At 51.4% G+C, this 20934-nt stretch overlaps 2 protein-coding genes across 3 annotated transcripts in view; one reads left to right on the top strand and one right to left on the bottom strand.

Annotated features, from left to right (window-relative positions):
• Positions 1-12: 12 nt before the first annotated feature.
• Positions 13-7503, bottom strand: LOC142040454 (NACHT, LRR and PYD domains-containing protein 3-like). 2 transcript variants are annotated; one of them, XM_075048395.1, is made up of 8 exons: positions 6725-7503; positions 5602-5897; positions 3206-4907; positions 2505-2624; positions 1353-1523; positions 942-1115; positions 662-832; positions 13-516 (listed from the first exon to the last, which is right to left on the bottom strand). In XM_075048395.1, exons 2-8 carry the CDS (start codon positions 5882-5884, stop codon positions 285-287), a joined length of 2853 nt encoding a protein of 950 aa, XP_074904496.1. In that variant the 5' UTR covers positions 5885-5897; positions 6725-7503; the 3' UTR covers positions 13-284. The 2 variants fall into 2 exon arrangements, with proteins under 2 accessions (XP_074904496.1, XP_074904497.1); XM_075048396.1 differs by lacking the exon at positions 6725-7503 and having other exon boundaries at positions 3206-3295; positions 3574-4907; positions 5602-5884.
• The window catches only part of CEND1 (cell cycle exit and neuronal differentiation 1), a 34199-nt gene continuing 19776 nt past the window's right edge, over positions 6512-20934 (top strand). Inside the window, exons 1-2 of the mRNA XM_075048477.1 lie at positions 6512-6705; positions 18445-18557. The gene's annotated coding sequence lies outside the window, so the exon portion shown is untranslated. The remainder of the gene's footprint in view (positions 6706-18444; positions 18558-20934) is intronic.

The following is a 20934-nucleotide window of genomic DNA, read 5'->3' on the forward strand; positions in this document are numbered from 1 at the left end:
CCCTGGGCATGGTGGGGACAAGGCAGGGGAGGACAGGGAAGAGCATGGGGGGGACATGGACTCCTGGGACTGGCCCCAGGGCCTTTATTTGGCATCAGCAAACACCCACACAACAATTCCCACCGACACGTGTGGGGAAATGGGAGAGGGAAGAACGTGGACCAGCTCTGCCCCGACCCCCAGCAGATGCAGGCAGGACCTCCTCCCTGTGCCCCCATTCACGAGACAGGCTCAAACCCAGGGAGGCTTCCCCCCCCCCGGCATCAGCAGCACCAAGAATTGGGCTAGAAACGGCTCCGGTTGTTGCAAGGACCTCTCCTACAAGAGGGGAGCGCCTTCCTGCCCCCTGGCCCCCCGGTGCCCGGCAGGACCCCACGGTTGAAGGGCAGCCGGGCCATGGCCCCCGCTTGCGGCGCGTCCTGCTCGAGGAGGTACCCGATCTTCAGGTTGGGCTTCAGTGCCCGCAGGGCGGCCAGCTCCTGCAGCACATCTTCGTTTAACCCGGAGGTGCTCAGTCTTTAAATAGAGGAAGAAAAGGAGAAGAGCTGTTAAAAAAACCCCCACCCTCAGCTCTCCCGGGTACCAGAGCATCCCCTCCCTGTCCCAGAGCATCCGACCCTGGGATGCTGGGGATGGAAGGGGGACGTGCCAGGTACCTTACCCCAGGGCCTGCAGCGGGCAGGCGGGATGCCGGAGCTGCTGGCAGAGCTGCAGGATGCCGTCGGCTCCCAGCTCGTTGTCGCTCAGGTCCAGGCAGGTGAGACGAGGGCTCTCCACCAGCCGAGCGGCCAGGGTTCGGCAGCAGGCACCGGTCAGCCGGCAGCTCCCCAGCCTGCGGGACCAAGGCAAACGTGGACGTGGGGTTCGACCGGCCGGTTGGTGACCTGCTTTGGGTGGGAAGGAGGGAGCACCGGCCGGCCCCACCGCCCCCGGCACCTTACCGCAGCGTCTGCAGCCGGCAGGCGCGGTTCTGGAGCCCCTCGCACAGCAGCCGCGCGCCGGCATCGCGCAGCCCCTCGCTGAAGGACAAATCCAGCTCCTCCAGGTGTGGGCTGGCGCCCAGCACGCCGGCGAGGTCCTCGCAGCAGGCGCTGGTGAGGCGGGAGTACCGCAGCCTGCCGGGGACCCGCGGGAAAGACCCTCAGAACCAGCCCGAGGGTCGCCCCGGTGCCACCCCACCACGGTGACGGTCCCCACGCCGGTGCTCCTGCTTTCGAGCCCCTCGCCCTGGGAGAGTGGGATGATGCCACCCCAGAGGGTGTCTTTTGGGGTACTTCCCCGTGGGTTTGGCCGCCTGGGAGATGCCCGCGGGGTGCTGGGGGGGGATGCTGGGGGGTACCGAGGCCGCTCACCGCAGGACGCGCAGGCGGCAGCCAGGCTGCCGCAGCCCCTCGCAGAGCAGGCGCACGCCGCCGTCGCCCAGCGTGCCGTCGCCCAGCTCCAGCCGGTCCAGGCTGGGGTGTTCGGCCAGCAGCGCCGACAGCTCCGCGCAGCAGCTCTCCGACAGCCCGCACCACTGCAGCCTGGGGGGGGGGCGGAAAGGGCCGCAGAGAACGGACCAGCTCGTCACACCTGCCCCGCCTGCCCACCCCTCTGCCACCCAGCCAATCAGCATGGAGAGACCACACCCACCCAGCCACCACATGGCCAATCAGCATGGAGGGACCTCACCCACCCTTAGCACGGCCAATCAGCATGGAGGGACCACACCCCCACCCACCATGCAGCCAATCAGCATGGAGGGGCCACACCCCACCCACCCCACTGCCAATCAGCATGGAGGGACCACACCCACCCAGGGCCAATCAGCATGGAGGGACCACACCCACCCACCTTATAGCCAATCAGCATGGAGGGACCACACCCACCCACCCCACTGCCAATCAGCATGGAGGGACCACACCCACCCACCCTATAGCCAATCGGCATGGGGGGATGACACCCAACCAGGGCCAATCAGCATGGAGGGACCACACCCAACCAGGGCCAATCAGCATGGAGGGACCACACCCACCCCATAGCCAATCAGCATGGGGGGACCACACCCACCCACCCCACTGCCAATCAGCATGGAGGGACCACACCCACCCACCCTATAGCCAATCGGCATGGGGGGATGACACCCAACCAGGGCCAATCAGCATGGAGGGACCACACCCAACCAGGGCCAATCAGCATGGAGGGACCACACCCACCCCATAGCCAATCAGCATGGGGGGACCACACCCACCCACCCATTGGAGGGCCAATCAGCATGGAGGGACCACACCCACCCACGGCAGATGGGTTCCCGCCCACGACCCCCAGCCAGGTGCCGGTGGTCAGCACCCACCCAACCCACCGCACCCGGGGCAGCACCCACCCGCTCCCCTCCGGTTCGGGCGCCCCCCACCCGCACCCCAGAGCCAGCCAGGGCGGCCGGGCCCCGGCCAGCGCACCCGCCCCGTGCCGGCGGCAGCACCGCGGCCGCGGTTTCGGCTCAGCGCCGAGCGCGGGTCTCTTACCGCAGAACCCGCAGGTCGCTGCCCGGGTGCCGCAGCGCCCGGCAGAGCGGGTGGATGGGGGAGTCCGGTTCCTCCTCGGCGAGGGGACAGGGACGTCCTCCGGCTCCCGAGGCATCGGAGCTGCAGGGGGACAGAGCCCCGGGGGGGCGCGGGCAGCCCTCACCGGCACCGGAGCTCCCGGCTTCGACGCCGGCACACCCTCACCGCCACCACCCCCCCAAGCAGAGCTCGCCACCGGCTCACGGGTGGTCTCCTCTGGAGGGACCTCCGTGGCTTGGGAGAGGCAGAGGATCGCGAGCGTTACTGCTGGCGTCACCTCCCCTCAAGCAAAGCTCGGGGCGCGCTTAAAATTTCGGCACGGGGGATGTCCCCTCCCTCTGCAAGCGGGAAGGAGGACGCGAAGCCAGACCGAGACCCCGGCGCAGATGGGGCTGTTCGGGCCGGGGAAGTTGAGCCGAGAGGCTCCATCTCCATCAATCCCACCGCACGCTGCGGACAGAGGAGCCTGCACGATCCTTATTCTCCCACAGTTCTCCCCAAGAGTAAGTAAAATCCTTCGCTGAGGAACTAAACCCCCAGGGAAAGGACAAGCTGGTGTTTGGGTGGAAGGAGCTGAAATGCCCTTAAAACCATCCTTTGGGGTGGAGAAGGAGAAACCTTTGTGATTTTGGGTCGCTAGAGGAGAGAGGGACGGTTCTTACCAAGGCACCGATGCGGCCAGCTCTTCCCCGGGATCCTGCTGGACGAAGGAGCATCCCCGGAGGGTGACGCAGCCCAGCCCAACCCACTGCCTGAGGCAGAAGGAAAGAGCCATTTGGTCGTACAGGGTCAACCTGATGTCCTGCAAGTCTATCTCAGTGAAATGACCCAACGCGCTTTGCACGAAGCTTTTCTCGTTCATCTCAAACAAAAAGTGGAAAGTGTCCAACTCTGAAACCTTCAGCGCTTGGCCGGGATGGGAGATGCCTCTGGGCCTCCCCTGAAGCCACCTCAGCATATCTTCCCTGGCTCGCGATGAAATTCTGCACCCAATGATTTCGTTCGCGTACTCTACCGATTTTTGACTTACCAGACCAAACAGGAACCGCACTGTTAAGTTCAAATCCTTCCTGGACTCGCTATAGCTTTCTAATAACATATTTACATCCTTCACAAGAGCCCCCGCATCGTCGACCATTTCCTCATCATCCTCCAGAACATAAAACATCGCCGCAAAAAACTCCTGGAGGTGCAGGTGGGTGAAGCTGTAGACGTTCCCATGGTCTACGCCTTTCTTCGAGATCTTCTCGTTGAGGAAGAGGGGGAGAAGGTCTGGCTGGTCCAAGCTATGGTCCTTGATTTCCTTCTCCTCAAAGAGGACCTTGTGCTTCCAGATGCCGTCGGCAGCCAAGGAGCAAAGCTTGCGTAGGAACTGCTGGAGGTCCTGCGGGTTGTCCCTGTCTCTGCACTTCATTAACCGGGAAAGGTAAAACACGCTCATCTGTGTGGTGGCTTTAGAGCACTCAGTGAGGTTTTTCTTCTTGTTAAGCTCCTGTTCAAGGATGGTGCAGATGGTCCAGCTCATGACAGGGATGACGCACAAGCTGTAGAGGATCTTGTTGCCTCTGGCAAAGCTGAAGGCCGTGTTGGCTTTATTGTCATTCTCAAAATACCTGTGGAAATATTCTTCTCTCATGGCTGCTGAAAATCCTAATATTTCCGCGTAATACTCACCCTCCAGGCACTGCCCCAGGCTTTGAAGAGCCGTTGGCCTCGTGGTGATGAGCAAGGAGGACTCGGGGAGAACAGTCTTCTTCAACAAGCTCATCAGGGTGGTTTCCAGAGGCTTCACTTCCCTGGGGTCAGAGCTCAGCTCATCTTCGGGCTGAACCAAGGAAAATCCCAGGGCCTCAAAGCCATCAAAAATGAACAGGATCTTCTTCTGGTCATCCAGGATCTTCCCAGCTGGCATTTGCCTGTGAGGGCAGCACTTTGAAACCAGGTCTGCCACACTCGCTTCCTCGGTAAAGGCAACGTCTTTACAGTCTATGCAGAAGACATAGTCAAACTGCGCGTAGGCGGTCCCTTCCACCCACTCCACCATCACCTTCCTGACCGTCATCGTCTTCCCCATCCCCGGGGCCCCCACCAGCACCACGACCTGCGGCGTTTGCCCATCTTCGTCGGCTTTAAACAGCGTCTGTGCGGTGACGGTGATGGTGGCTGGTCCGTTGCTGGCGTCGGCACGTCCGTGGCTGGTGCCCACAGCTTCATGCTCGCCTCCGTGCTTGCTCCGAGGCTTCCTGGCGATGGTCAGGGCAGTGTAGCGGCTCTTGACGGACAGGTTCTTCCCGAGACAGGAGTTCACTTCTTTGTACCGGAGGAACTCCCGGACCACGTGCTCTCTGTACTTCTGCTTGTACTCTGCACCGGCAAGAAGCAGAGTTAGTCTCAAGTACAGCCGGATTCCCGAGGAGCTCCTAACCAGCCCACTGTGCTCCCAACACACCGACGGGACACTTCTTTCAATGCTCAGGGCTTTCCTAAGCCTGGCAGAGGCAATAAGGACACCGTCTGTGAGAATTTAGGGCCTCTGGTCAGTTGGGGGGGGGTCCTTCTCCTCTCCCGGCTCCCCCCATCCTCCTGATCCATCAACCCCTGTTTTAACCACCCTGCAATCCTCATCCACCCTGGGAGCAAATGCAATTGCCTGGACCCACCTGCAGCCTCCGTCCCCCTCCGCTTGTACCCCTGGGGCCAAAGGCACCGTCCCTGGGCTCCCGGGATGCCTCCGGCTCCAAAGCGTTCCCAAATGTGAGCTCTGCAGAGATGTCCTTAATCCCCATCCCAGGAGGAAAGTATCTGCCCGGCTGCCTGCCAGGAGGTGCTGAGAGCGGAAGGCTCTTCTCTGGGAGAAGAGGGAGCCCGGCAGAAAGTGGGGACAGCAAGAGGAGAGTTCACTACAGCCCCCACACCAAAAAGATCACAGCGGGACATCTTTATGTTTCCAGGCTCCCTGGGGAGCTGAAACCTGCTCTTACTGACTTCTACCTGTCTCCGGGGTCACTCAAGGGAAAAAGAGACAAAAAGAAAAGCAAAATGCACGCTGGCTTCCTACCTTTCACCTTCTCGTCCAGGAGTTTCTCCGCGAGGTCTCTCTGGTTCATCTCTTCGAACAATCCAATCGCTATGTCCATCACAGCATCTTCGCTGTAGTTCTTGCCCACGCAGCTGACAAGTGCGGAAGGGTGGGCAGCCTTCGCCAGCGAATCCTTGGGGATATTCCATCCTCCTTCCACGTGAACCTCCGATAACTTCGTCTTAAACTCCTGAAAGTCTTTAGGTGCGAGATCTTGCAGCGCTTGTAAGAGGACAGCTAACGCACGCTCTTCCCCTGCCATCGCAGGATGTCGCCTGTGAATACCAACAGTCAGAAATCACGGCTACACCGTGGCAAGAGGTTTTGGAGCTGGGCACTGAGTTTGTCCCATACAGCCCGGTTCTTCCTGCGCCGAAAAGGCTGGGGACAGTCAGCCCAGCGTGACAAGGTCACCAGGGCTGTGGGTGCTGCAGGATCCGGCACCGTGGGGATGCCCCCCACGGGGTGGGGCACAGGAGAGAGAAAAACACCCGAAAAACCATCCTGGGGGTTTGTAACCCGACTGGGAGCCGCAGCCCCCCCCGGGCAGAGTCCCCCTGGCCCCGGAGGACAGTTGGGTCCCCTCGGCGCAGCGTGGCCGGCCGTGCCGCGATGCCCTCGCCGCGATGTCCGAGCGGCGGGATGGCGAGGCCCTGCCGGAAGGGTTCAGGCGCTGCCTGAAATCCCCGTCCCGCGTACAACAGGCAGGGTTTTGCTTTTCAACAGCAGCCAGACATCCGGCACACCCTTTCCTCTTTCCCTGCCACGGGGCGACTCGCCAGCCGCCCTCCATAAAACCACCCGGACAGGCAATTTAATACCCGGAGGATTCCTGGGAATAAGCCCCACGAGGAAGATGCTGTTTTGGGGGGGGGGAAAGGCAGCTTTAGGAAAGCGCACCGATGCTCGCAGACACCACAGCCCCTCTCCTGCCTCTCGCCTCCCCGGTGCTGCCAGCTCACCCTCCTCCTAACAACATGTCGTGGGTTCGACTGAAAAGCCACGGAGCTGCTGAATTTCTAACCCTTCCGGAGTAACTGCGCTTTGCTCGGGGTCCCCCAGCCTTTTACGAGGCTTGTCTTGGTAAGAAAAGTCACGGCACCTTCTCCTCCTCCTTCCTCTTTGGGACTCCTTATTTCTGGTATCGCTCTTCTCCTCCCCATTCCCAGTCTCCCGTGTCTTTAGGAGGCAAGTAGCATCCCGCAGCTCTCCGGGAGCAGATGCGACTGGAATTAGTTTCCTGTAAATTCAGGAAATCAGAGGGAAGCTGCGGTTTCCTGCAGGGATTACTGCCTGCTGCAGCTTTCACCCGGGAGCAAAGGGGGACCTCCAAGGGAGCCTGTCACAGGCAGCGTGAAGCTAAATTTAGATGCTTGCAGAAGCAGAGTAGGATAGAGAAATTAAAAATAGCTGCGGGAAACAGAGAATTAGACTGGCAGCTGTCAGAGGAAGAGGATTATTGAGGTGTTATGTATGAAAGGGAAAGGAAAAAGGAGCTGGGAACAACAGTTGCTGTCCCAGTGTAACAGTTATCCCGGGGCTGCACAAATAAAGTACAGTTGTGGATTGGAGCGTGGCACTTCTAGAAAGGTCTTCAAGCTTTGGATCGAATGGAAATGAAATCGCTCAATGCTTAGAGCTTGTGCTACACCAACCTTCGCTCTGACATGCACTAAGGGACCCGTAAATGCCCTTCTTGCTGAGAGAGTTAAGTCAGATTGCCCAGCAGACAGGTAAGAAACCAGCAGCACAAAGATGGATCCAGAAACTGGGAGAAGATAGAGAAGATTCTTCTGAACCAGTGCAGAATTGCTAAGATGCCAGCGGGATGCAATATCCTATCCCACCAGCCCTTTGCTGGTGAGGCACAGGTGGCTCCGGTGACGAGTCACTGGAACTCACTGCCCGAGTTCAAGGAAGCCTCAGCGGAGGGGTGCTAGGAATTATAGCCTGGATTCAGGAGAAAAGGGGAAAATTTAACATGGGCTGAGCAGGACCTGTGGCTTTCAGTAATGGGGGGGTGGGGGTAGACACCAAAGCAGAGGAGTATGGGATGTTTGGGAAATGGCAGTGGCAGGCATAGTACATCAGGAAAAAAATGGATCAAAGATGTTAAGGGCTCTGGAGAGCATTAAAGGATTTAAGAGAAGATATGACAAAATGGGAAGGGAAGGAAAGATGGGATTTGCTGGAAGGAGTGATACCGCAGCTGAAAGGAGTGGTAGCAGGACACCGTGATGCTCCGGTGTCTCTGCCAACTCCCAGCTGGCCAAAGTCATCCGTAAGGAGGTCGGCTTCCACCCGGCACTGCCCACACAAATGGGTGCCTGTGTGCCAAACGCACCGGGACCCTGGGGGGGCTGCCCTGAGGTTGTACCCAGGAGATCTGAAGGTACCAGCGGGCTTTCGATGCAGTACTGAAGATCCCTTTGTTTTAGAAAGTGATCGGAAGATGGAGCATGGACTCTTATTAGATTTTTATGGTGGTATTTTTGTCGGTAATACAAAAACCAGGTGAAGGCTGTTATAAAGGGTGGAAGGAGAGATACAAGCTTTAATGGAGACAGATGAAGAGTGATGGAAAGAGCCACCCAGGAGGATGGCAGAAAACCCCGCTGGGTAAAACCCACTGCCCAAGCTGACCTGGTGGGACCTTCCCTGTGCAAATACTCATACCCTAAGGAAGCTGAGGTTTCTCTGAGTGAAATCATTAAGGATTACTTTAAACAAAGCGTTTCTTCAGAAATTACAAGCCCATATAATTTCCACTGCGGCCCATTAGAAAGGCTGATGGAAAACCCTGGCAAATGCCGGTGGAGTACTGCCAAAGAAATGCATTACCCATGAGAACAGCTCCTACTTTAGCAAACATGGCAGTGATTACTGCTAAGTTACCAGAAAACAAGAAGTGGGTTTCAGTTATAGATCCAACCGTTTCGTCGCCATCCCACTTACTGAAGAATCAATTTTAAGATTTGCTTTTGCATTTGGAGAGAGGGAATAAACTCTTGCAGAGGTACCGCCAGGGCTTCACAACGCACCAGGCTCATGTCAGAAACCTGTTCAAACTATTGTCTCCAGAGGGTAAAGAAAAAACATCTTATGCGGATGATACTCCAGTGACTGGAGCTACTGAAAAGGTGAGAGGTACCAGAGTTTTAAAATTAGTAGACCAAACAGAATTTGAAGTCAATTTGAAGCAGGCACCATCAGTGCAAGCTGAGGTTAACTACTGGGAGTTACAACTGGCAAGCCAACAGGTACAAGAGTGGTTAAAGCTCTGCATGAAATACAGGCTTCTCCTGGTCAAGCCCAGCTGAGAACACCATTAGGAGGATTTAATTTCTGACAGCAGCACATCCATAACTTTGCTGGTATCTGCAGACCATTGTGGGAATCACTAACTGAGACTCTGGAGTGGAAATGGAGCTCAGGACACGATGATGCCCTAACTCAGGTGGGAAGAAGCTGCTCTAAAAACCTCTGCACTAAAATGCCCTGCACTGGGAAAGCACCTTTCAACAGGAATTTCCCAATCCGCTGATTCTAGGGGAGCAGAAAAATAGTTACAGCGGGTACCAGCAGCACGTGAACTGTGCCTGCTTCAGGGTCTGGACCCAAAACTCCCCAGCAGCCTGGGCTGCTGCTCTCACCCTCGCAGTCCCATCTACTCCTACCCCTCCCAAGTTTTAGGGAAATTTGGCAGCAGAGTGCCGTCTACGTGCATGCCAGCAGGCATCGATATGAATGGGTAGGAGAGATACGGTACGGACCTTACAAGGACCAGATCGTCTCACTCCTGCCCTAAATGAACAAGGTGCAGACTGCGCTGGTGAGAACAAATCCAATTGCAGGTACCAGGTATGGATGCAAGTGTCCTTTTTAAAGAACCCAGCAATAAACCAAATGTATGCTTCATCAATGAGAGCCGGATATGAGCAACCTAAAAATAGTCCTCTATGCTGCTATTAATAGAGCAGGACAGCAAGTAGTAGGGAAACTATTTAAAAAAATAGAGTACAGGCTATTTTAGACATTATTAAGAGACAAACTCTCTAAGCAGAAACCATTGCATGTCTTTGTGGACAGTGATTATGTTAATAAAGAAATAAAATACTGGAGGTACGGCTGGAGAAGGGGATAGAAAACACAATGGGAGATGAAACTGAGATTTCTCTTACAAGCTCAGAAAGACAATGGAAAGAAAATCTATGTAATGCACTGTAAAGTACATGGGAAGCCTGAAAAAACATACTGAGAAACAGTGTAATAAGCCAGGAGATCAACTGACTCAGTTTAGCTGCTGCAGTCTCAAGCCACGGGAAGGTCTGCAGCATCCTTGCTGGACTCATGAAGATGACCTGCTGTTTGTGGATGACCAACAGAGATGGGGAACAGCTATCTGCAGGGCAGAAGCTGTGTATTAAGGCAACTCCCCAGGCCTTGGCTGTCAGATTTTGCCCATCTGGAGCTTTATTTTCTTTCAGTTTAACCAGAGTAGCCAGTTATTCCTGCAATAGGATTTTTCATGATTAAATATCTAACCTGAGCTCTGTTGTGGTCTTGCTTAGCTTGGTCTAACAACTTAAAGCCATAATATTAACTTGGGATCCAAGAATAAAAACTGTTACAGCTCTCGAGGGAGCCTGGAGAGTTACAGCTCTTGAGGTATGAATCCACCCAGGCTGGGGACTCACAGTTAAAGCATTGCAAAAATGCTCCAAAATTATAATAACCTAATGACCTTGGTGGGTTTATTGGCTTACAGGATCAGCCTTGCGGGACAACAATTTGCAGAGAAGCAGCTAGACCTAGTGAGAGACACTGAATCCTTTAACAGTCCCTTAAGCAAGCATGTAAATAGAGGAGAATATTGCAAAGGGGGTAGGGGAGGAAATGAAACAAGAAAGTAACAATGTGTTTGAAACAGATGGAAAATTGAGCACTAGTGGTACTCGATTAGTTAAAGGCTGAAAGAAGTGTGTGTTAAGCGTATAAAAAAGATATATAAATATAGTAAGTATAATCTTGCTTATGCTAAAGGCAAATGTATTGGCTAACTGGAAATTATATTGGGAGGGGAAAATATCCCATCAGTGTCAGATTATGGGGAGGTACTTGGGAACTTTCAAAGGACAGAGGCTTATAGAAATACTGCACCCTGCTGTACAGTTCATTGCATTTACATTTTTGCAAAATTGCATTGGTTACGATAATTGCAATATACTATAGATCTAGAATGCTTGTAAGTAAATATTATTATTGCAGACCTAGCTAATCATTATGTGAACTATGAATGAAAGTTAACAATACCATGTTATAAGGGGCGACGAAAAATTGTACGCCAGCCCACGGATAATCCAATTAAAGTTTATTAAAGCAAGCGACAAACAGGCAAAACAGCGCTGGGCGGCCGGGGAGTCTCCGCTCTACCAACGGCGCACGCCCCCCTCCCTCAGAGTTCCCTTTTTATAGTTTTTTTGTTGCCAGGTTAAAGTCTAGGGTCCGGGCTCACGTGGGCAATTGCGCGCCCTGTTGCTGGGGGGGAGTCGAGGGATGAAGGCTGTAGTCTTCTTCTGTGTTTCTTTGTTATCTGGAGCATGCGTACTTTAGAATACACATCTTGTCCAGACAGCCAGACATTGTAGCTACAATGTTTCCAATCGCACCTGTCTGCAAGGGCTAACACTGCCCTGCAAAACGAACACACTGTGCAAGGCTTACAGAACCGGTTTGATTAACAAATACATATAAAATAAATTTATCACAATCCCCCCTTTTTGTTTTCATCATTTTGTTGGTCAAACCGAATTACAGTTTCTTGTCTCTTTCAACAACCTTGGCTTCCCCTAAGTACTCACATTGCCTTCTCAATAACATTAGGTACTAATCCAACAATTCTATTTAATGTAACAAACTTATCATCCACTGACCTAGATATAAGATTGAGAAAAGTGGTGCCGTCTTGGTCTTTCTATACATTTAATTTGGTTTTTGGTTTTATTCCCCGAGGGAGATGGAAGACTTTGGGGTGGCCCTGAGGTTATTGGGTTTGGGAGTTGTGAGTCAAGGGGCCTCGTGTGCCATTTCTGGAGGTGGTTCATCAACCTCAATCCCCACAGCAGTACGCCTCTGCCTTCTCCTCTGCCTACTCTGTTGCTTAGAGCAGCGAGGTGTACCATCTTCTCGGCAGCAGTCGTATTCTTCAGGGGAACCTCCTTTGTCCACCTTGACTTATAGCTCTCTTATCTTTCACCTCCCAGACTCCACACCTCACTCTGGCCATAGTTCGTCTGCATGTTCCTGTTCGTAATACCCATAAGAGCAATGTGTCCACCACTTTTCTCTACAGAGTTTACACCTGTAACATACAAAGGGATAACATATACAGTTAGGATCTTTACAAAAGATAGTCTCACTCATCCGCTTTTCTTCGGAACTTAATTTTCAAACTATCAGGGTCTCTGGTCGCCTCCCAGTGAGAACTCTGAATTGGTCCTTTGATTCTGCTTGCATGAGTCCACCCTCTTTCGGCAGTCCGGACTGCAGTATCTGTAGTAAGCAAAACAAGAAACGGCCCTTCCCAACAGGGAGTTAGAGATGATTCTTTCCAAGCTTTGATCAATACCTTATCTCCAGGCGTAATCTTGTGTATTGCAATATCTAAGGGTGGCCTCTGCACTATCAGTCCCTTCTTTATTAGTTTTTGTCGTCTCTTCATGAGTTCAATGATATACTCTTGTAAGAATTTTTCTTCTACCTTTGGGTGTTCAATTGGCATTTCTAGGTCATAAGGCATCCCATATAACATTTCAAAAGGAGAGATCCCAGTATCTGCTCTGGGCTGTGTCCTTACATTTAATAGGGCTAAGGGCAGGCATTTTATCCAATTCATTTTAGTTTCAATGATTAATTTAGTCAGGTGTTTCTTAATTTCTCCATTCATTCTCTCTACTTTTCCTGAACTCTGTGGATGCCATGGGGTATGATATTCCCATTTAGTCCCTAAGGGATCCAAGGCCTCTTTGATAACTTTGGAGGTAAAATGGGGTCCCCGATCTGAATCAATTACTGCTATGTTTCCATATCGTGGTATGATGTTTTCTAGCAGTACCTTAACTACGGTTTTTGCAGTGGCTCGGGCTACAGGAAAGGCCTCCACAAAGTGGGTCAAATGGTCCACCAGTACTAGGAGATATTTGTATCTGCCCACTTTGGGAAGTTCGGTGAAATCGATTTGTATTCTTTCAAATGGTCTTTTAGCCAGTTCACGCCCTCCCGGTACTCTTTCCCTGAGCTGATGCTTATTTACCCTTTGGCATGTTAGGCATTCCCCAACGATTTTCTTGGTTATATCATGTATCCTTATACACATATACTTAGTTCCGAATTGGTCTACCAATGCCTGTATTCCCCAATGAGTTTGCCTGTGAAATTCTCTCATTATTCTCCATGCTGCCCCCTTTGGAATTACTTCTCTTCCATCAGGGAGAAACCATTTCCCTTCCTTTTCAATAACTCCTGCTTGTTTAAGTTTCTCCTTTTCTTGAGTGGTAAAACTCATGATACCATTGGCTTTTATTTGAGTCTGTGTTTGTTCCACTTCCCTTACAATTAGTAAGGTGGCTTTCTTTGCTTCTTCATCAGCCAAATTATTTCCCCTTACTTTTTTATTGATACCCCTCTGATGGCCTTTTACATGTACTACTGCAATTTGTTTAGGTCCTCTTAGAGCCTTTAGAGTCTGTTTTATCAAGGCCTCATGTACTAAGCCCTTCCCTTGAGAGTTCACTAACCCTCGTTCTTCCCAAATTTTGCCAAATGTATGAACTACCCCGAATGCGTATTTAGAATCTGTAAATACTGTCCCTTGTTTATTTTCCAGTAACTGCAAGGCTCTTAGTACTGCATATAATTCACAAGCTTGGGCTGACCACGTCGCATCAAGGGGGCCAGATTCTTTTACCTCTAGGGTGGTCCCATCTATTATCGCATACCCTGACCTTCGCTTCCCATTTACCATTCGTGATGACCCATCTACAAATAATTTTAACCCATTCGGTAGTTCCTCTTCTTCCAAATCCTCTCTAATTTTGGTTTGGTGTTCTATTAATTGCATGCAATCATGAATTAAGTTCTCGCTTGGTTCCCCATATAAGAACTGAGCTGGGTTTTGCAAGCTAGTTGTTTCAAGCTCTAACTTGGGAGAATGTATTAGGATACCCTCGTATTTTAGCAGCCTGGCATCAGTGATCCATTTATCTGCCTTCTGCTGTAATACTCCTCGTATGTTATGAGGCGTATACACTTTCAATTCTCCTCCTAGAGTTACTTTCCCAGCTTCCTCAACTAAAAGGGCCGTGGCTACTATAGCTTGTAGGCAAGTAGGCCATCCCCTACTAACCGGATCTAATAATTTGGAAAAATAGCCTATGGGTTTCTTTCTTCCAGCCCATTCTTGGGTTAATACCCCAAAGGCTGTTCCTCCCTCTGAATTCACAAACAAATAAAACGGTCGTCTAATATCAGGTAAACTCAACACCGGAGCATTTACAAGGTCAGCTTTGAGGCTTTCTAAACTCTGTTCGTCCTCCTGAGTCCATTTTATTAATCCTATCCCTACTAATTTCTGATACAAAAACTTCACTTTGCTGCTATAATTTTCAATCCATTGTCTACAGTACCCTAAAAGTCCTAACAATTGCCTTATCTGTCTCTTACTTGTTGGTGCCTGGAGGGATAAAATACCATTCACTCGTTCAGGATCTAATTTCTTAGTTCCCTTACTTAGCCAGTGTCCTAAGTATTTTACTTCCTCTTCAGTAAACTGTAATTTAGACTTTGAAACCTTTAATCCCTTTAGGCCTAAAAAGTTCAATAACCTAATGCTCTCATTTCTAACAGCCTCTTGATCTTCCCCAGCTAACAACAGATCATCTACATACTGCACTAAAGTCACTTCTGGGTTTGATTCAAAAGTTTCTAATACTTGTTCTAGAGCTTGCCCAAACAAATTTGGTGATTCTGTAAACCCTTGTGGGAGTACAGTCCATCTTAACTGTTGTTTCCTATGGGTCTCAGGATCTTCCCACTCAAAGGCAAAATAATCCCTACACTTCTCCTTTAGAGGACAGGCCCAAAATGCATCCTTTAAGTCTATTACACTATACCATTTTAATTCAGGGGAAAGTTGACTTAGTAAAGTATATGGATTGGCTACCACTGGGAATCTAGTAATAGTCCTCTTATTCACCTCTCTTAGATCCTGTACTAAACGGTAGGACCCATCCAATTTCTTTATCGGCAGAATGGGGGTATTGTGTGGTGACATGCAAGGTTCTAATAATCCCTGCTGCAACAACCTTTCGATCACTGGTTCTAGTCCGTATCTGCCCTCTTGTGACATAGGATATTGTTTGACTCTAATTGGAATTTCCGGGTCCTTAATAGTGACTTCAAAGGGAGCAATGTCTAATCGTCCTACTGACTCCGGGGTATACCATACTTCGGAATTGATTTTAGCTTCATCCTCTGTTGTCAAAACACACAATTTTACTGTTATTTCTTTGTTTTCTATTTGTAAGTTAATTCCCAATTCAATCATTAGATCTCTTCCTAATAAATTATATTCTGCTTCAGGTATCAACAAAAAGGATCCTATTCTAATTTGAGATGGAGTTTCTATTTCCACTCCTTTTATTATTGGTACCTGAAACGGTTCCCCTTTTGCTCCTATTACTTTTATTTTCTCTGAGGATAGTGTGCATCCTCGGGGCACTAACTGGACAGTAGATCTTTCTGCCCCAGAGTCCACAAGGAACTCTACTTCTTGATGCTGGGGACCCAATTTTAATTTTATCAAGGGCTCTGTTTTCCTGGGGGTCCCCAGTAAATAGAGCCCCTGACCCCCCTAATCTTCCTTAAACATTTGTTCATCCTGTATACGTTTTCTGCAATTCCTCTTCATGTGTCCTTTCTTTTGACAGTAGAAACACTCAACCTGTCTCAAATCCTTTATGTCACCCTGACTTCTCTGAGATCTTTCTTTTCTTCTCTGTCCTTCTCGGACAGCTGCCGCCAAAATCCTTGCCTGCTTTTTCTGAATCTCTTCCTCCCTTCTCACATACACTTTCTGAGCTTCTCTCAACAGCTCATCTAATCCTCGCTCCTGCCAATCTTCCAATTTTTCCAGTTTCTTTCTAATGTCTACCCATGATTTCGCCACAAACTGAGTTTTTAACAGGGCTTGCCCCACCGGAGTGGCAGGATCCAGCCCAGAATAAAGCTGCAGATTCTTTCTCAATCTCTCTAACCATTCAGTGGGGGTCTCATCTTTCTTCTGGTGTTCACTGAATGCTTTGTTAATATTCTGTCCTCGGGGAACAGATTCCCTAATGCCTTGAACAATTATAGTACGCAGATCTGCCATGTGAGTTCTATGTTCTGCATTCTGGTTATCCCAGTTTGGCCGCTGTAGTGGCCATTTAATATCTGCGCCTGGACCATGTTGGTGTTGTTGATCCCAAACTCTCATTCCTGCTCTTCGAATCATTTCCCTTTCCTCTACTGTGAACAGTATACCTAAAATTGCCTGCAACTCTTCCCAGGTATATACATTAGGACCCAAAAATTGGTCTAAACTTTCAGATACTCCCAAGGGGTCTTCTAAAAGGTTTCCCATCTCCTTCTTAAATTCCCTTACATCTCCGGAATTCAAAGGCACTGACACAAATCCCATGCCGGGTTGTGGGCCTCCCATAGCTATTTCTCTTAGGGGGTATAGTCTTTCCTCTGACTGCTCTTTCCTCCTAGTCTGACTCCTTGTTATTCTCCGAATCTCCTCAGGGGAACTAGGAGGGAACAAGTCGGGGTCTGGGGCTGTCGGGAGAGAGGAGGAAGGGGGGGTTGGGTCAGGCACGAGTGCATGGGGAACATAAGGGGGAGGAGGTGTGGGAAGTTCTTCGGAGTTTTTAGGTTTTTTCCTATGGTTCTTTTCACTCAGAGCAAACACATGGATTCGGGTATCTAATCTTATCCATAAACTAGCATATTCACTCTCTTCTAAACTAAAGGGTTCCTTAGAATTTACATATATGTTTAAGGCCTGACATATCCAATCCTCAAATGTCCCAAAAACAGGCCAAAATACCCTGTCTCTTCTGATTTGTTTACCACCCCACACCTCCATGCAATAGTATATCATCTTTTCTATGCTTTTGCCTTGACTGAGTGGCCAGTCATCCCAATGGGCAATCATTAATCCTAGAGGGCCATCTACCTGTATGTCGGGTAACCTCACCTCGGGCCCCCCCTCCATGGAGTCAGAAGGCTTGCTTTTCTTCTGCCCCATCTTCCGAAGTGCCTTCTCACACACACACACACGCGCCCCTCGTTCGTGGCTCACGCCCTCGCGGGCAGTGAGAACCGCACTACAAGAGGGTCCGCACTCACTTCGCCCAGTGAGCTACTAAGCCCGGTGGACGTCTCGTTCATGCACACTTCGGGAAACCCACCCCGACCGAACGGGAAACGCTTTCAATACTCACTTAACCTGGAGTCTTCGTCCGGATCTTCGTGCACAAAAATTATGGGGTACTGCAGTATTCTTTTGCCTGCTTGCCAAATTTAGGGTTCGGAGGTAAGGGTCTTGGAAAGGATATCGTCCACTCCGGGGCCATCCAAGGATGGGGCGCCTCCCCAGAGTTTAGATTCCGAACCAAGTTAACCTTATCCGAGTCACGGCACCAAATTTGTTATAAGGGGCGACGAAAAATTGTACGCCAGCCCACGGATAATCCAATTAAAGTTTATTAAAGCAAGCGACAAACAGGCAAAACAGCGCTGGGCGGCCGGGGAGTCTCCGCTCTACCAACGGCGCACGCCCCCCTCCCTCAGAGTTCCCTTTTTATAGTTTTTTTGTTGCCAGGTTAAAGTCTAGGGTCCGGGCTCACGTGGGCAATTGCGCGCCCTGTTGCTGGGGGGGAGTCGAGGGATGAAGGCTGTAGTCTTCTTCTGTGTTTCTTTGTTATCTGGAGCATGCGTACTTTAGAATACACATCTTGTCCAGACAGCCAGACATTGTAGCTACAATGTTTCCAATCGCACCTGTCTGCAAGGGCTAACACTGCCCTGCAAAACGAACACACTGTGCAAGGCTTACAGAACCGGTTTGATTAACAAATACATATAAAATAAATTTATCACAACCATAAATAAACTCAGCATCGCCGGGAGGAGAGCATCAGAAAAGCCTGGGCTGGGTGAGGCGGTGGGATCGGGCTCTGCAGGTGGGGACGGAGGGCTGAGCGTTGTGGGGGCTGCGCTGGGTGGGCAGTGCTGGCACAGGGTGGGGGGGATGCGCCGGACCTGGGGAGCTGAGTCAGGAGATGGAGCCAGAGACAGGACTAGGAACAAAGCCACGGCACGGTTGCAAGGTCCGTGGAGGAGACAGGACCGGAATCAAGGCTACGATACGGACCTAAGGTCCTTCCTAGGGTCCAGACCAGAGAAGGGCTACCTACAGCGTGGGTACAAGGTCCATCCCAGGGACAGGCTGAAGGCAAGCTAAAATGTACCTCTGAGGGATTCGGTGAAAAGACGAGCTGCCCCCAGCACTGAGCCGAAGCCCACGCAGGAGAGACTCCCCCCCACCCCAGCACTGCTCAAACTGGGGGGAGTGCGCAGGGCTGAGCTTAGAGCCCAGGGGCCCATGGCAGCGGGTGGGGAGGGGGTCCAGGTGAGGTTGGTCAGGGCTTTCAGGCTGTTTAAAGCCCCTCGGGGGCAGGCAGGCTTGTATTTTCACCGCGAGGACTTTCTGTGCAGGGTGCCAGCAAACACTTCAGCTGCTGCAATGACTGCAAACCCACGTTGGCTGCTGCAGCGAGCTGCTCCACCATGAGAAACGTCCTTCATCCTGCTTCCCTGGGAGTGCAGAGGTAAGGAGGAATGGCTGCTGCCCAAACGGCCGCAGGTTTTTGCTGCTGTGTAGCCTTTTCCTCCCTCTCCAGCCATGGGTGGGCTGCAACTGGGGCTCTGGCAAAGGAGGGAGGCTCCCTTGGGGGTTTCTGATGCCCAGGGATGAAATGAGTGTAAGCCCGTTCTGTGACCTGCTGTCCCGCTTTTCATGCTCTAGTTTATGAGCGGGGTACCTGTGCCTTGGTTAGGAGGGGTAAACCCATCCTGTGGAGGAGACAGGGACTGAGGAACTGGGGATTTTGCAGCTGAGGCTGTTGACTGCCTGCAGCTTGCATGGGGCTGGCCTTTCAACCAGGTGTGATGGAAAAGAAAATGCTTTGGGGGGGGATGCGTTTAGCACAGCTGCTTCAGAGGGATGCTGGGAAAGGGAGAAAGGATGTTTTAAGGCCCATTGGGAGTTTAAGGAGGGGGGAAAAATAGACTCTTTATTGACAACATCTTGGCAGCCAATTGCAAATGGTGCAGCTACTGTGGCAAGGCTTTGGGGGATCCCTGCTGGGTGGCTCCTGCAGCAAAGGAATAGGACATGGAGCCCAGCAGGCTTTGCCAGGGCAAGGCAGAGCTAACGGGGAGATGGTTCAACCCAAACCATGTCCATTCAGGGTTTCACAGACCCCAAAATGAGCCTGGCTCTGTGGCACCATGGGCTGAGCTGTATCCATCTAGCTCAGTTTCCCTGTTCAGAGCCTGAGCAGCATCATCCTGTCCCTCCTGCTTACAGGACATCGAATAAGTCTGGGGACAACTGTTTCTCTCTGAAAGTGCAGGGCATGCCATGCTCCTTCCCAAGGATGCTGCTGCCACCAAGCCCCCCCTAGCAGGGCTTGCAGGGGGGCTTCCCAGGAGCCAGGGCCATTCTTATTCCTGCTAACTCATCCTGGGGTATGCTGTGAGCCGAGAGGGAGGAGGCAAAAACAGCAGCACAGTTTCTAAAGGTTTCCCTCTCCACCTGACCTTGAAGAAGCTGTTTTCACCTTGCTGTGTCTTGATCTGAAATAGCTGCTTGCTGTGCCTGCGCTGGTGCTGGGCTCTCTCCCATGCTGCGTTAGGGGTGATGTGACCCACTTGCTGCAGGGGACCCTTCCTGTGCTTGGTGCCAGGGGATTTCTGAGTGCTGCCTAGCTCTGGAGCTCTGCTCCTTTCCTTTGCTTCCCTTTTTTCTGCATCGGTAAAAATATCTCTTAAATTCAAAAGTTTAAGGCATATGAATGCATCGCGTGGGGCTGTTTATCTCCTAAGGCAGAGGCAGCATGTGTGAATGCAAGGAAATCGCAGCTGGAACCCCCTGGACTCGGCTCATCCAAGCTCTGAGGACTCAAGGTGGCAATTTCCACTTGCAGGAGGCTCCCTCCTTCCTCCTGCTGGGTTGAGGGGAGGCACAGAGGCCAAGGATATTTCTGCCTGATGTAGAAGTGGCAAGAAGGTTTTATGAGTCCTGTGCCCAGCTCCTGGGAGCAGCAATTTGGGTGCAGCAGCGATTTGGGTGCTGCAGCGATTTCTCCTGCATTAAATCACAGATTTTCACAATTTTGCAGAAACTTAGCCCCTCTCTGCTGCTGTCAATAAATCAGCAGATTTGGGAGGCATCAGAAAGGGGAAGCAGCTGTTTGCAGCCACTGAATGGTCTTGGCTGTGCCTGGCACAAGTCCCTAAAAGAGTGGGGAGGGCTGGCACTGCTAAGCGTGGGACCAGACAAGCAGCAGAGGGGACATCAGCATCAGCCACAGCTAATGCTGTCTGTGCCAGCTTGTCTGAGCCAAGCAGGCTCTGAAGCCAAGGACTACATCAAGATAACCTTGCTCATCCCTGTTGCAAGGGAGTGTTGGTAGCTGCATCCAAAACCAGCCCCTCAAAGCACAGCCTTTCCTGGGAGACTGGGGTTCCCACATCCAGCTCCTGTGTCTTCTGCAGTTGCCTTCAAACATGGGCAGATTTTTTTTTTTTACAGCGGACTTTAAGCAGCCTACATATTTTTAAGCATGTTTACATAGGTGAGACACACTGCCTTAGCTCTTGTGGGCAGTTTGGCAGAGCCAGAGAGGGTCAGGGAAGAAAATACTGATTTTTCTCTGGAGTTTCTGCCCTATTCCACTGACGATGTTTGTGACTGAGGTGTCACTTGGCTGCTGTTTATGGGAGGGAGAAAAACAGTGGCCACAGAAGTAAAGTGAGCTATTCTGTGAGTGGCTGAGCTGACAAAGTTGTTTCTCATGGATTTCTGAATATAATCTCCGTAGTGTGTCTATACTACACGGTGTACACCGCACTACAAAGATTCTACAAAATCACATGAAGCTGGTCAGTGGGTGCCAAGTAACTGTATGGAGGAAGGTGGGC

The sequence above is a fragment of the Buteo buteo genome, chromosome 16 (genome assembly GCF_964188355.1).
Source record: "Buteo buteo chromosome 16, bButBut1.hap1.1, whole genome shotgun sequence".
Taxonomy (NCBI): Eukaryota; Metazoa; Chordata; class Aves; order Accipitriformes; family Accipitridae; genus Buteo; species Buteo buteo.

Coding starts and splice junctions, on each gene's coding strand:
- LOC142040454 (XM_075048395.1), bottom strand. CDS start 5,884: ATGGCAGGGGAAGAGCGTGCGTTAGCTGTCCTCTTACAAGCGCTGCAA. Junction 2,625..3,205: donor CTGGCCGCATCGGTGCCTTG/GTAAGAACCGTC, acceptor GTCCCCCTGCAG/CTCCGATGCCTCGGGAGCCG. Junction 833..941: donor TGCCGGCTGCAGACGCTGCG/GTAAGGTGCCGG, acceptor TTGGTCCCGCAG/GCTGGGGAGCTGCCGGCTGA.